Source organism: Callithrix jacchus, chromosome 2 (genome assembly GCF_049354715.1).
Source record: "Callithrix jacchus isolate 240 chromosome 2, calJac240_pri, whole genome shotgun sequence".
In the NCBI taxonomy this organism is placed as follows: Eukaryota; Metazoa; Chordata; class Mammalia; order Primates; family Cebidae; genus Callithrix; species Callithrix jacchus.
This window is the reverse complement of record NC_133503.1, coordinates 133,729,221-133,745,044: the sequence shown is the minus strand read 5'-3', so window position 1 is coordinate 133,745,044 and position 15,824 is coordinate 133,729,221. Positions and strand designations below refer to the sequence as shown.

Below are 15,824 nucleotides of genomic sequence, written 5' to 3'. Positions count from 1 at the left end.
TGTGCATGATTTTATGTGCATCTCCCCAGGTATACTATATCTAGGCCCAGCAGATGCAGGCAGTGACCCATGTGATGGCCCCTCCCAGCTCCTTAGAGCACTTAGAGATATCTAGTACATATACCTGAACCCCAAGGCAGGCAAGCAACTCTATCATTTGTTGCAGACTGGGAAAATGAGGCTCTTTATTATACAATGCTAGAATAATTATAGTCTAATTATATAATACTTTCCCCTACAATTCCGCCCCCAGCTGCAGCTAAATATGTAGCATTGCTGTCATTCTGCAAGGACAGTCTGTACTGCAGGGTGATGGTGAACGTTTAAGGTAGACACCTCTGTCCAGGTCCCATGTCTAGGGACCATATTTACTTAATCAAGAAACAAAAAGGATCACCTGATGTGATCGAACAGAAGAGGTAGTCTAATTTTAAGATTCCACTGTAGAAGATAACTTTTAAAGATATAAGAACTAAATCATATGTGTGTATACATTTGATGAATTACTCTGTTGAACAGAAGAATTTATGAAATGAAGAGTGTCTAGGATAATCTAGATTAAATGATGACCATTTATCTCTTCTGATGTTGTTACACCTCTTTATCATGAAAAGATCTATTTTATCTAAAATAAAGATAATGATTTAGCTACTTAACAGGAGTTTGGGCTGATCAGTGTATAATAATGTGGTACCAGCTATTGTTTGACTCATCTGTCAATCTAGCAGTTACATCCAAGTCATTATGTTTATTTCACTCCAAATCTTAAGACATTGGCATTCCTCAGTTTTAGAAAAAGTCAAAATTTTTGATGGACAAAACTCTGCATTCTGTGGAAAACCACATCTCTCAGTATTAACAGACATTTATAGGACACTTTATTCTCATTTGGGCTCTGTGTGATAGCCATTGTGTTACAGGGGTGGAAACTGAGCTGTGAAGGCTTAAAATAACCAGTCCCTATTGCTTTATTGTCCAGTAATGAGTGCCAACAAGTAGAAAGGTCATGATCCTCTCACCTCTTCCACTACCTGCTCCCAATTCATCCCAGACTCCTGGTGGGATTTGGACTTGTATTCGGAATCTTTTCCCTACAAGCCACCACCTTGCTCAGTCTCACCCTTGTTCCAGACAGTGTGTGTGTGTGTGTGTGTGTGTGTGTTGTTTTAGTGGAGTCTAGACAGAGAACCTTTGGAAAGGACACAGGAGATCATGTAATTCAATACCCTGGCCATGACTGACAGAGGAAAACACTGAGAACCATCACAGCTACTTAGCATGTTGGTGGCAGTGGTGGAGTAGAATCTAGGCATTCTGCTTTTTCAGTCTGGCGCACTTTCCACTCAGCATAGCACTACATTATTTATAGACTTTATACCTGGACTCCTGTAATGTTTACCTTTTCTCCCTGTACCTTCAAGGGCTCTTAAAGAAGGTACGGGGAAAATGGTGATATTGACTGTACTTTATGGGTTTCCACACCTAGATTACCTTTCCCTTGTATTTCTTTTTTCCAATTTTCCAACTTTTTAACCTGAAGAATAAAAAATAAAGATACCTGAGTCAAAAGAGTTTTATGGTTCCCAAGAACAGAAATTAATAAAGCTAAGGTTCTTCTGCCAGAAGAGTATGAATAATTAATATAAGCAATTAAGTTCTAAAACTCTAGAAACATGACTCAAAATTGATTATCTCATTTTGCTGCAGCTTTATTTAAACAGAACTATCAACCAAAAGAGGTTGAGAGCCTAAATAAACATTACAGTCTGGTAGTGTTTGTCATGGGGGGCAAGGGTGGGAAATAGCGTGCTCTTTCTACCAATATCCTTTCATTTCAACTGTTGATAAGCATTTACTTTGTCTTATGGGGCATTATATTTATTGAAAAATTCATGCTTTGTGGATAATCATAAAGTGAATGTTTAATACCTTTTGGAGATTATATCTAAGATCATGTACAAAGGCAACCTCTTGAATCAATGAAAATGATAATAGTCTGAAGTACCTGTTTATATACTTAGTTGAAACCTGTTTACATAGTTAAGAGAAAATACTTAAGCAAGAGAGGAATTTGTCTTTTGATAAAATGTGTTAATTAGAGCTTAATTATCCAACTCTCAAAGTTAACAAATTAGCCCACAGAGAGTGTGCTTCTCCATGAGTGACTTCTAAAAGACAGCTGCTGCCCAGGAAATCCTTCCCTTCTGTGCTGCATGCAGTTCTGGACCAGGTGCCTGGAAAGCACTGTTGATAAGACTAGCTCTTGCTTGTCTCTTGTGACACAGTGCAGTGACAAATTCGGTAGCAGTTTTAAAGTCCCCTTTTATTCTTTTTTCTTATTTTAAATTATCATGTTTACAAGTGGTGACACTAGGACAGTATATAGTTCAAATTATGTAGACTGAAGCAACTTAACTAAGAAAATACACTACTGCACCTGTAAGCCATTCCAGTTGAGTTAGGTTGATATTCTCCTCTGCTCCGCTAACCCATGTCACGATCACTTGTTTCATGTACCTTCTCACACTGTTATCTTCATTTCTGCAACTATAGGAATGACGTCCTGCACTGGCCTAAAATACTGCACTCCGCACGCATACCTCGCTATTATTGAATACTGTTTTTGGTTTGACATTTCAGGTATATTCATGAGAAAAGATAGGTTATGATTCATGTTTTTCACCAAAGGCTTTTGAAAGCCTTAGAGAACAAAGAAGTATTGCTCTGTGATCTTAAAAATAACAACAGGTACCATGTGTTGGATTCTCACATTGTCCCAAGCACTTCAAGAAATGCCTCACATAAACTATCTGTTTTGATCTTTATGAAAACCTGTGGAATACATATTATTATCCTCATTTTATGCATGAGGGAAAATGAAGACAAAAAGTTGCCTCAGATCTCAAAACTGGAAAAATACAGAGCCAGATTTCACCCAGTTCTTTCTGCCTTCTTCCCTCTAAACAGATCAAAATAGGATGACAAAGTTAGAATGCCTTTATGAGTGGAAAAAATAACATTTTAAGAGTTTTTTTTTTTAAGAAAAAACATAAATCCAGTAAATCAACAGTTTTTTTTTTTCTTTTTGCAATGTGTAAGTAAGCTTCGGTTGGGATTCTTTAAACAGTCAGTATAAATAACAGAGCTCTAGCTGCATGCTTGCCATGCTGGACGTAAATAGCCTACCGTATTTGGAATTGTTCTAGATTAGGAAATTAGTTAAAACTATAACAAGGAAAATTCGAGTCTGATTCCAAATATTCCAGATATATGGGGAAGGTCACCAAGAAGAGTCCCCACCTGGAGGGCTGCAGAGGTACAATGAACCAGGAAGGGGAGTTTCTGCTGAGTTTGCCTTTCACCATGCCAGAGGGAACGGTTGGACACTGAGTAACATCACAAGAGTGAAAAAGGAGAAAAAATGTTTTTGTGTCTGTTGCAAAAGGCCAGAATACCTCACATCTAATTAGGGCCTAATTAGGTTCTGCTAATTGATGGGGACTTAACTTTTCCATGACCACAACTGTGAATGAAACAGAAGAATGTCATTGACTCATGTTAGTGTTGAAGTTTCATTCAATACACACATAGTCCATTCCATGATCCACAAGGATTTCATTGAATTACAATTCTTTTTTTGTATCATATACACAGATATATATGCTATTGTTTATGCATTTAGCTTGAAAGATGACTTTTTTTTTTTTTTGCCTCAAAGCATATTATTAACCCTCTTAGTCTGTTAGGGTTTCAATAATGAAATACAGTCATGCGTCATTTACTGATGGGGATATGTTTGAGAAATGTGTCATTAGACGATTTTGTCACTCTGCAAACATCATAGAGTGTACTGACACAAGCCTAGGTAGTATAGCTTACTACACACCTAGGCTATATTGTATAGCCTATTGCTCGTAGGCTACAAACCTGTACAGCATGTCACTGTACTAAATACTGTAGACAGTTTTAACACAATGGTATTTGTGAATTTTAACATAAAAAGGCACAGTAAAAATGTGGCATAGAAAGATTAAAAATGGTACACTTGTATAAGGCACTTAGCATGAATGGAGCTTGCGGGACTGGGAGTTGCTCGGGGTGAGTTGGTGAGTGGAGAGAGAACGTGAAAGCCTAGGGCATTAGTGTATACACCACTGGAGACGATGAGCTTTGTACTCTTAGGCTATACAAAGTTCATTAATACATTTTTCTTTCTTTTTTTTTTTTTTTAATTTTTTATTGGATTTTAGGTTTTGGGGTACATGAGCAGAGCATGCAAGACAGTTGCGTAGGAACACACATGGCAGTGTGCTTTTCTTTCCTTTTCCCCTTCACCCACATTTGGCGTTTCTCCCCAGGCTATCCCTCCCCAACTCCTTCTCCCACTGGCCCTCCCCTTTTCCCCCCAATAGACCCCAGTGTTCAGTACTCCCCTTTCTGTGTCCATGTGTTCTCATTTTTCATCACCCGCCTATGAGTGAGAATATGCGGTGTTTCATTTTCTGTTCTTGTGTCAGTTTGCTGAGGATGACGTTCTCCAGATTCATCCATGTCCCTACAAACGACACAAACTCATCATTTCTGATTGCTGCATGATATTCCATGGTGTATATGTGCCACATTTTTCCAATCCAGTCTATTATCAATGGGCATTTGGGTTGATTCCAGGTCTTTGCTATTGTAAACAGTGCTGCAATGAACATTTGTGTACATGTGTCCTTATAGTAGAACGATTTATAGTCTTTTGGATATATACCCAGTAATGGGATTGCTGGGTCAAATGGAATTTCTATTTCTAAGGCCTTGAGGAATAGCCACACTGTCTTCCACAATGGTTGAACTAATTTACACTCCCACCAACAGTGTAAAAGTGTTCCTTTTTCTCCACATCCTCTCCAGCATCTGTTGTCTCCAGATTTTTTAATGATCGCCATTCTAACTGGCGTGAGATGGTATCTCAATGTGGTTTTGATTTGCATCTCTCTGATGACCAGTGACGATGAGCATTTTTTCATATGATTGTTGGCCTCATATATGTCTTCTTTCGTAAAGTGTCTGTTCATATCCTTTGCCCACTTTTGAATGGGCTTGTTTGTTTTTTTCCTGTAAATCTGTTTGAGTTCTTTGTAAATTCTGGATATCAGCCCTTTGTCAGATGGGTAAACTGCAAAAATTTTTTCCCATTCTGTTGGTTGCCGATCCACTCTAGTGACTGTTTCTTTTGCCGTGCAGAAGCTGTGGAGTTTCATTAGGTCCCATTTGTCTATTTTGGCTTTTGTTGCCAATGCTTTTGGTGTTTTGTTCATGAAGTCCTTGCCTACTCCTATGTCCTGGATAGTTTTGCCTAGATTTCCTTCTAGGGTTTTTATGGTGCCAGGTCTTATGTTTAAGTCTTTAATCCATCTGGAGTTAATTTTAGTGTAAGGTGTCAGGAAGGGGTTCAGTTTCTGCTTTCTGCACATGGCTAGGCAGTTTTCCCAACACCATTTGTTAAACAGGGAATCCTTTCCCCCTTGCTTGTTTTTGTCAGGTTTATCAAAGATTGTATGGTTGTAGATATGTTGTGTTGCCTCCGGTGCCTCTGTTTTGTTCCATTGGTCTATATCTCTGTTTTGGTACCAGTACCATGCTGTTTTGATTACTGTAGCCTTGTAGTATAGTTTGAAATCCAGTAGTGTGATGCCCCCCACTGTGTTCTTTTTGCTTAGAATTGACTTGGCTATGCGGGCTCTCTTTTGGTTCCATATGAAGTTCATGGTGGTTTTTTCCAGTTCTGTGAAGAAAGTCAATGGTAGCTTGATGGGGATAGCGTTGATTCTGTAAATTACTTTGGGCAGTATAGCCATTTTCACGATGTTAATTCTTCCTAACCATGAACATGGAATGTTTCTCCATCTGTTTGTGTCCTCTCTGATTTCGTTGAGCAGTGGTTTGTAGTTCTCCTTGAAGAGGTCCCTTACGTTCCTTGTGAGTTGTATCCAAGGTATTTTATTCTTTTTGTAGCAATTGTGAATGGCAGTTCGTTCTTGATTTGGCTTTCTTTAAGTCTGTTATTGGTGTAGAGGAATGCTTGTGATTTTTGCACATTGATTTTATATCCTGAGACTTTGCTGAAGTTGCTTATCAGTTTCAGGAGTTTTTGGGCTGAGGCAATGGGGTCTTCTAGGTATACTATCATGTCGTCTGCAAATAGAGACAATTTGGCTTCCTCCTTTCCTATTTGAATACCCTTTATTTCTTTTTCTTGCCTGATTGCTCTGGCTAGAACTTCCAGAACTATATTGAATAGGAGTGGTGAAAGAGGGCATCCTTGTCTAGTGCCAGATTTCAAAGGGAATGCTTCCAGTTTTTGCCCATTCAGTATGATATTGGCTGTTGGTTTGTCATAAATAGCTTTTATTACTTTGAGATACGTTCCGTCGATACCGAGTTTATTGATTTCTTTCTTTAATAGTAAGTTAACCTTAGCTTATTACAACTTTTTAACTTCATAAACCTTTATATTTTTAAACTTTTCACTCTTTCTTAATAACATTTAGCTTAAAACACAAACACATTTCACAGCTGTACAAAAAATTTCTTTCTTTATAACATTATCCTATCAGCTTTTTTCTATCAAAAAAAAATTTTTTTTACTTAAATTTTTTTTTTGTTGTTAAAAACTAAGACACACACCTTAGCCAATGCCTACATGGGGTCAGGATCATCAATATCACTGACTTCTCACTCCACATCTTATCCCACTGGAAGGTCTTCAGGGGCAATAACACATGTGAAGCTGTCACCTTTATGACAGCAATGCCTTCTTCTGGAGTACCTCCTAAAGGACCTGCCTGTGGCTACATTACAGTTAAGTTTTCTAAGTAGTAGTAGGAGTATTTTGTCTAGTATTAAGATAAATAGTATAGTAAATACATAAACCAGTATCTTAATTATCCCTTATCAAGTATTATATACAGTCCTTCGTTACTGTATTGCTGTACATTTATACAGCTGATAAGGTGCAGTAGGCTTGTTTACGCCAACATCATCTCGGACACATGAGGATGTTATGTCTGCCATGATGTCACTAGGCAATAGGAATTAGGATTATAATCTTACAGGACCACCATTGTATATTGGGTCCATCGTTGAAGCATCATTATGAGGGACATTACTGTACCTTAAGCTGAGTAATTTATAAGCAACAGAGATGTATTGCTTATAGTTCTGCAGGCTGAGAAGTTCAAGATCAAGGTGCCAGCAGGCTCTGTGTCAGGTGAAGTCCTATTCCTCATAGATGGCACCCTCTCTATGTCCTCATGTGACAGAAAGTGCAAGGGAGCTCACTGGAGCCTCTTTAATAAAGGCACTAATAGGCCAGGCATGGTGGCTTATGCCTGTAATCCCAACATTTTGGGAGGCCAAGGCAGGTGGATCACCTGAGGTCAGGAGTTTGAGACCAGCCTAGCCAACATGGTGAAACCCCATCTCTACTAAAAAAAAACCAAAAAATTAGTGGGCATGGTGGCAGGTGCCTGTAATCCTAGCAATTTAGGAGGCTGAGGCAGGAGAATTGCTTGAACCCAGGAGGCGGAGGTTGCAGTGAGCCAAGATTGCACCATGGCACTCCAGCCTATGCAACAAGAGCAAAACTCCATCTCAAAGAAAACAAACAAACAAGCAAACAAATAAATAAAGGCACCAATCCCATTTATGAGGATGAAGCCACACTAACTTAGCCACTTCCCAAAGACCCTGCATCTTCATACTATCACTTCGGGTATTAGATTCCAACATATGAACTTTTGGGAGACATCAGCATTGAGACCATGGCAATAACAAAAAGTACATAGATTTGATGAACGTGGTATCTGCTTACTTTGTTAAATTAACAGATGAAACGTGAATGTTTTTTATAGAAGAACTAACTTCAATCTTTTACAACTTTCAGGGCCTGTAATTCAGTGTTTACAGCATTAGACCACTGTCATGAAGCCATAGAAATAACAAGCGATGACCACGTGATTCAGGTATGGCAAGAAACCACCTATATCATTAACATCAAAAAAGAACCTTTCAGGTTTAAGCCACGCTTTTTATCAAGTACTTTCCCATCATCCTCATATATCAGCATATTTTCTTAGGAGAAACAAATCTCAAACTGTGCAAAGAATACTGATAGACTTAAGAATTAGATATTCGATAAAGAACAAAAACTTACTACTTTAGATCAGAGCCTGCAATTTCTTTGATAGAAATGGGGTTTAAAAAAACAACGGCTTATTTTGTTGAGACAGATTCTCACTCTGTTACCCAGGCTAGAGTACAGTGGTAATCTTAGCTCACTGTAATCTCCATCTCCCAGGATCAAGAGATTCTTGTGCCTCTGAGTAGCTGGGATTTCAGGCATTTGCCACCACACTCAGCTAATTTTTATATTTTTAGTAGAGATGGGGTTTTGCCATGTTGGCCAGGCTGTTTGCAAACTCCTGACCTCAGGTGATCCACCTGCCTTGGCCTCCCAAAGTGCTGGGATTACAGGTGTGAGTCACTGCACCCAGCCAGAACTGGGGTAAACTCTTTTGACCATCTGTGAAGACCCTATTCACATAGAGTAAGTCAGAATGGTACAGTAAATGCTTATAAATGCCTATGAAACGAATATTTTCAAAGATACTCATTTATTTGCCTATAGTGGGTATTCTAATTATAAAGCATTCTTACCTGAATGTCATCTTCCTAAGGAAATGTTTGTAGCAGAGAAACCTTTCTAGAAATGAGGTGTTCTTATTATAATTGTTGTAAAGTAAGACATCTGTATTTGTAAAATACTCTGAAATGTAGACTTTCCACTAATTGGTGCTTCGTTATCTGCAGTTGGTTTGCAGAGTGGCATGGAGTGTGAGGAGCACTTGTTGTCATCAGTAGGGCACCAAAGAAGTGGGCGTGACACAGTGAACCCCACGGCAGAAGCCTCACATTTGTCTGCTCTGAAGTCTCCCAGTGCGCACACACACACCCTGTTCTCATACCACACCAATGACATCAATAGCCTACCCTGCCTAGGCCCTGTCATCAGCACTTTCATTAAGTTATCTCATTTCTATTCAGTAGGGGTAGGAAAGAGACATCATTGCCCTGTAGTACAGATGAGGAAACTGAGTCCCAACAAGGTCAAGGAGCTTATCCAAGAAAAGCCTTAGTAATAAGTATTGGAACTAAAATATATAGTCATGTCTCCAAAGCCTTCCTACCTGGTTTCCTGTTTAGCTGTATTTTTAGAAGATGTTTTCTGGCTGCTCCTTGAAATCTATCTGAAGGCTTCCTCATGTTGCTGGCTGTTAGTGGCCCACCTGCCCACAGGTCTGCCTTCTGGACCACAGAGAGAGCCAGATGTGTTTCTGTTACAGACCAAGCACAAAAATCCCACATCTCCCCCACTTATACCCAGACTTGAATAATCAATTCTATTCACGAAGCACATTTTCTTTGCACCTCCCTGTTTTGCACTGTGCAGCTGGATTTGATTTCAGAAATGAAGAGAAGGGGCTCCACTAGCTGTCCCTCTCCACCTGTAATCTAACAAACAACTTCTAGAATAGGGAACAGAGTCTTTCATTCTCCAGTTATCAACTGGTGGTTAGAAAGCCTGTATCCCTGGGAGAGGTAATATTGTGATGGTGTCACATTATGATATTAATCATCTCCCAGCCTTTGCCGTGAACAGAAAGAAACAGGAGCATGAGGCCAATATAATAGATGCTGTAAAGGAGAGGTGGAAGGACAGTCACTGCCTTGGAAGGGAAACTTGGACTCCGACAGAAGACTTTACAGCTCTTTGTTCCCCAGAGAACCTTTACATCCTCCTTTAGAAAAATGTACCGGCAATCTATAGCATGGAACTTAAAACAGGAGGAAGGAGGAAGGAGATGAATAGAGGATGTTGTATGTAAGATGAAATGACCTATGTGCTATACATTTTGAGGATGTCATCATTGGATGGGATAGTTCATATATGTTTTTACCTTGATATCAGCATCCTTTTCAGGGCACCCCAATCAAGTAGTTAGATGCCTTTTTGAGTACAAATCTTCAGAGGTCAGGCAGCAGCACTTAAAATTTAGAAGTAATATCTGTCTGTCTGTCTATCCATCTATTACCTATCCACCCATCTTCCCTCCCTCCTTTCCTTCTTCTCTTCTTCCTTCCATGTCCCCATCAATCTAAACTCTCTCTATATTTGCTTTAAAACACTTAATATGGTACTTGCCATAAATTAGGCTCAGTTCTAAGTATTTTATATACTCATTTATTTCTTAAATCAGTCCTTTGAGTCAGGTATCACTATTGTACTCATTTTGCAGATGAGGAAACTGAGAACCAGGTAAGTTAAGTAATTTGTCCATGGTTTTGTAGCTAGTAATTGGCAGAGCCAGGATTTGAACTTGGGTACCTTGGCTCCGGAATCCATAGCTGGGAGTACCTGTTGCATTGTGAGGTTTCAGAAACCCTGGTGTGAAAGTAGGGCCATGACTTCTACCCAAATTTATGACTTAATAGAGAAGGCAGAATGAACACATATGAAAAGGCATGAGGATATAGCCAACAAATAAAGAAAATAATATATTCTCTAATATTTTCCATTCATTCATCAAATAGTTACTAAATAGTTCTGAGTATCCAAAGATCAATTCAGAATAGTCTTTGCCCTTGAGGAGTTGAATGTCCACTGGGAGAGAGAGATAAACAAAAATTTAAATTCGGTGTAATAAGTCACTGAAAGTCTGCGCAGGCATCAGTGGCAGCTCTTGGGAGTGGACAAGGCAGGGGAGTCAGGGAAGGCTTCCTGGAAGAGGAGAGGGAAAGAGATGGCGAAGAGTATTATAAGCAGAGAGAACACGTGAGGAAAGGCTCAGAGATGAGGGAGACATGCAGATAGCTCAGCAGCCTGCAAGGGTGGGCCAGGGAGGCATAGGGCTGACTTTGTGAGCAGTGGTCACACTGTAAATGTTGCCCTTCTCTGCCTAGGGAGGGCCCTGACTACCGCATGTCAGTGATGGGACCAGGAGAGGGTCTGGATATCCATGAAGACAATGTCAGGCCCACTCCTCTTCATTCACCTACCAAAGGCCTGATGACCAGAGCATCTTGCAAACCCCTTCAACTCTCAGGATTGACTGTGTTAATAGAGGCTGTGTCTCCCAGGGAACAGCTCCCCAAGTGTCCCTGCACCACCCTGTCCATGACTGCTGCCATCGCAGTTGAGGGCAAGAGTGATTAAACTTGGTCTGAACATCTCCAAAGCAGCAGATGGATGCAATTTATGCCCAAAGAAATCCATGACCCAGATGCAGTCTGTTCACTTTTCCCCACATTCTTCACCACTTGTCTGTCTCCACTCAGCCCCCATCTGTGTTCTTTGAAAAGAAATCAGAGGGTGGGACAGGACCTGGGAGTCAGCTAGGGTCATGGCTCTAAATTCTAGGACCCTGGGCAGAATTTTGGAAAGAAACCTCTGAGTCTGCTGGCTCCAGAATCTGCTGAGGGGCGCTTCACACCTGCTGAGCTGAGCACTGAAAGGGCTGCCCCCTGCCCAAGCCATTTAACTGAAATTTATTGTTCCAGTTCTACTAGTAGTGACCCCAACTGTAGCAAAAACTGATTCAGTAAGTGGTGGCAATTGGAAAAGAGACAGGAGAAATCCAGTTGCAGAGATGTGCATAATATAAGCCACCACTGTTGAAAGGAGTTCGTATTTGTTAATTTGTGTGTTTATAAGAGACAGGGTCTTGCTCTGTTGCCTGGGCTAGAGTGCAATGGTGCAATCATAGCTCACTGCAGCCTCAAAACCCCAGGCTCCAGTGATCCTTCTGCCTCAGCCTCCTCAGTGGCAGGGACTACAGGTGTGTGCCACAACACCTGGCTAACTTTTTTATTTTTGTACAGGTAGAGTCTAGCTGTGTTTTCCAGGCTAGTGTTGAACTTTTGGGCCCAACTGATCCTCTTGCCTCAGCCTCCCAAAGGGCTGGAATTGAATTACAGGCTTGAGCCACTGTGCCCAGCCTGAAGCTGTTTTTTTGTTTTTTTTTTTTTTTTCTTAACTACAAACATATGGACCCAGTCCTAATTCATGTTTCTTTCTCTTTTTTTTTCTCTGAGTTTTTCCTTATTCATGGGGCGGTAGATGGGGGATGAGTTCTCCAAGAGGCTGGTGCTGCTAGATGAGAGCTTCCTGTTTATTCCTGCTGAAGTTTCTTCTGATTTCCTATAGGTGATCAGGATGGCCGTTGAATGAATAAATTGCTGCCAGGAGGGAGGCAACTACTCTAGGAAGGGTTTGGGGATGGAGAGGGGCAGCAGGACCTGGCCAGCCAACTGCATCAGAGAATGTTTGCCCTGGGAACTTCCTCTGGGTCCCAACAAGTCTGCCTACAGGGCACACAGACATTTCACGAACGCTGTCTTGTGTCCCCACACTGATCTCTACCCACCTCCCATTAACAGTATGTCAACCCAGCCTTCGAAAGGATGATGGGCTACCACAAAGGTGAGCTCCTGGGAAAAGAACTCGCTGATCTGCCCAAAAGCGATAAGAACCGGGCAGACCTTCTCGACACCATCAATACATGCATCAAGAAGGGAAAGGTGGGTCACACCCGCAAAATCAATCCACAAACCCTGTCCCCAATGCACTTTTTTTCTGTGAGTCTTAGAATTTCGTTCTTAAGATTAGTTAAGACATTATTTTGTAATAATGTCATAATTAAGTGAAAGCTCTTTTATATTTGCAAAGTGGGTTCATTTTTAAGTTAACTTTGGAACTCAAGTGAATCTGGTGCTTATCATGTTGGTAGAGAATCTGGTGATTCTGTGTAAAAATATTTCATCCTGTGCATGAATATGTCCCATCTGTCATTGCTGAAATATTGTGAGTATCTCTGATCGGAGTTCCACCCAGAGAGCTGTTGTGTTTTTTCAGTTTATCCAGTGTTTGGGGGACTAGACATATTTAATATCAGTATTTACAGGTAGGCCAGGTTTTTTCCCAGTTTTCGTTTTATGTTCTCTGATCACTGTTCGACATACATTTGTAGCTTTCTCCTCCCACCTGCACCTGCTCCTCCAGTGACTTTCCCTTCATCTGGGTGGATGAAGGAAATGGGGGAAGTCTGACAGGAATTTTCCCTGAAGCCCTCTCCTCCTGTGGAGCACTGCCTCTCATTGCTGGAACTGCCTGTGCATTTTCTGTTAAGCGTTCAGAATGCTTCTTCACATACAGTTTCTTTCATCTTCCCTTCTGTGATGTGAAGTAGATAAGCACTGTATCCATTTAATAGATGGAACATTTTAGAGGGATCAGATACATTTGGATCATCGACAATGGTCAAAATATTTTTTTAATTGGGGCAATGAGACCAAAAGGGAAACAAGATATTGTAAACGTTTCCAAAAATTGTTCCCAAAAGAATACAGCCACACATACCAAGATGCATACCAATTAGCCACCTTATATGAGAGAGGGGGCAAGAAATGGCTGCAGGGAATCTCAGTTTCTGATTAGCCAAACCTCCCAGGTTCAGAGAGCAGGGATCTTTACGCTCCCCTTGGCCTCATTCATGGAAACTATGAGGAACCAGACTAACCCCAGAGAAGCCTTGGTTGGGGTGCTGATAGGATGTTTGAAAGATAATGGGCTTCAGCAAGTGTTGAATAGACATGAACTTTTAAGCAGATTTTCTGCTTCCTAATGTGGGCAAGTTACCTAGACTCTCTGAGCCTCAGTTTGCCCATCTGTAAATTTAGTATGATAGTGCCAGGTTCACAGATTGCAGTGAAGATTTTGAGAGAGACCTCAGAAGAATCCCTTGACCTGGTGCCACAGCAGCCATAGGGCTGAGAGCAGAATTCCACCCGCAGGCCAAGTGTCCTGGGAGCTGGGACAGACAGCCTGGTGTTGGATACATGGATCCGTGGTCTTGTCTTCACACATGCAGCCATGTCAGCATTGCAGTGGGTACAACAATATAGCAGGCATTGTAAAATGAAACGAAAGCATGTGGGAACTTTACTCCTCAGCCTGCTGAGACCCTCTGCAGGAGCAGCTGTCATCCTTGACTGAAGGATTTTAAGAGCTCTCTTTGTCCATGTAGGAGTGGCAGGGGGTTTACTATGCCAGACGGAAATCCGGGGACAGCATTCAACAGCACGTGAAGATCACCCCAGTGATTGGCCAAGGAGGGTGAGAGCAAACTCTTCAACTCCTTTAGCAGAAGATAAAGACTCAAGGCCCTCATGGGCATCGGGCTTGCAATGCCAGTATGAGCCTTACATCCACAAATACAATAGGATTGTGCTGAAGGTAGTATTATAGACCAAGGGTGCTTCTACTCAGCTGGTAGCAACCCCCAAACAGGGTTTTCCATGTCCGTTATGAAGCATCACCCCAGCCTCGCATCTCCACCTGATTCATCCACGCCTTCTGTCATTCCCAGTGCCCACTAAAGGGGCTTGATTTCTGGGTTTCCCTTTCCCCATAACAACAGTGGTCTCCTGCCAGTGCTCGCTGGCCTTAGCACTCAGTGCACAGGGAGCCAACCTTTCCTCCTGCTCGAGGACCTGGCTCCATGCTGGTTCCTCCAAGCTGGTTCTGGACTTGTTCCTCCGGGGCCATGGTTTATAGAGAGAAATATGTGTCTGACCAGGAGTTGAAGGCATTTCAATCCACTGAATTTCAGATGACCAGAGAAGCCTCTCTCTTTTATAGAGAGATAAGAAAAATATGTAATTCCTCTTCCTTCCTCTGGTTAAATTTTGTGAGAAGATTTACAAAGCCAAACAGGACCCCCTCATCATGGTGAGCCTTGCGAAACCAGCCTGAAGGTCAACACCAGGTTCATAGTTTGAGTGTATAAGGAACACAACATTGTGTGACCTGTCAGAAAAAGATGAAGCCACAATCATCCTGCCAGTAACTGGGACGGGAGTCTCACCTGTGACTCTTAGGAGTACTTAAGTTCCTTGCAAATTGTTGCATGAGTAGAAAACAAGATGTTTCATCAAATCGGCCAGGTATTTGTAATGGCTTATTTCTCCTCCAATTTTAGTTAGTTTCAAAATTGCTCTCCCATCAATTCAGGCTACCTCCCATCAGTACCACCTGGTATTTCATGCCATTTTGTAATTTTGAGCTCTGTTTTTGCTTCACTCTGGATGATGGGGGCACTGACAGGCCCCTGACTGAGGTTGTGAGCTGGAGAGAAGCTTCCTCTCGGCCCTCCTTCTGAGCGGCCTGGCCTCAGCGTGGCCATTCTCCCAGCAAGCCATGCTGAGAGCCACAGGGTGGAGATGATGTCCATGGCTGTCATGTTTTTATCCTCGTCCTTAGACCATCTCCTCAGAAAATCAAAGCTAAGAATCCCTTTGTATGTGTGACCAGAATCATTAGACAACCAAAGCAGAGCAGACATGCTATTGTCCGGCAATTTCCATCAGGATACATTTTTTTCTGATCTTTCTGATTTTACAGATAAGAAGAAGTTCTTTTGTCCAGACACAATTTCCAGTGTTATTTTCCCTGTAATTGTAGGCAGTGAGCCATTAGTGGCAATTCTTATTAATAGTGGGGAAATTTTACCTCTTCTTAGTTGAGTGAAGTTCATTACAGAATAACCAGTATTTTCTATCCTCTTTTCAGAGGCCTCCAGAGAAAAGTGAACCAGGTAAAGAGAGAGAGAGCGGGACGCCCCATGGGCTTCTGGGGCAGAAAGCCTAATGTAACTCTGGATTTCATGGCTTTACTCTCAGTAAAATATTGACTATGAGCTGGTTTTGGCACAGGGCTG

At 41.4% G+C, this 15,824-nt stretch overlaps 1 protein-coding gene across 41 annotated transcripts in view; it reads left to right on the top strand.

Annotated features, from left to right (window-relative positions):
• The window catches only part of PDE8B (phosphodiesterase 8B), a 348,230-nt gene that overhangs the window by 257,697 nt on the left and 74,709 nt on the right, over positions 1-15,824 (top strand). For 25 of the 41 annotated variants that reach the window (XM_078365293.1, XM_035291356.3, XM_035291355.3 and 22 more), the window contains 3 exons: positions 7,934-8,012; positions 12,487-12,627; positions 14,133-14,221. In XM_078365293.1, the coding sequence (XP_078221419.1) occupies positions 7,934-8,012; positions 12,487-12,627; positions 14,133-14,221 (309 nt within the window). The remainder of the gene's footprint in view (positions 1-7,933; positions 8,013-12,486; positions 12,628-14,132; positions 14,222-15,824) is intronic. The other 16 variants (XM_078365312.1, XM_078365311.1, XM_078365310.1 and 13 more) reach the window with 2 other exon arrangements.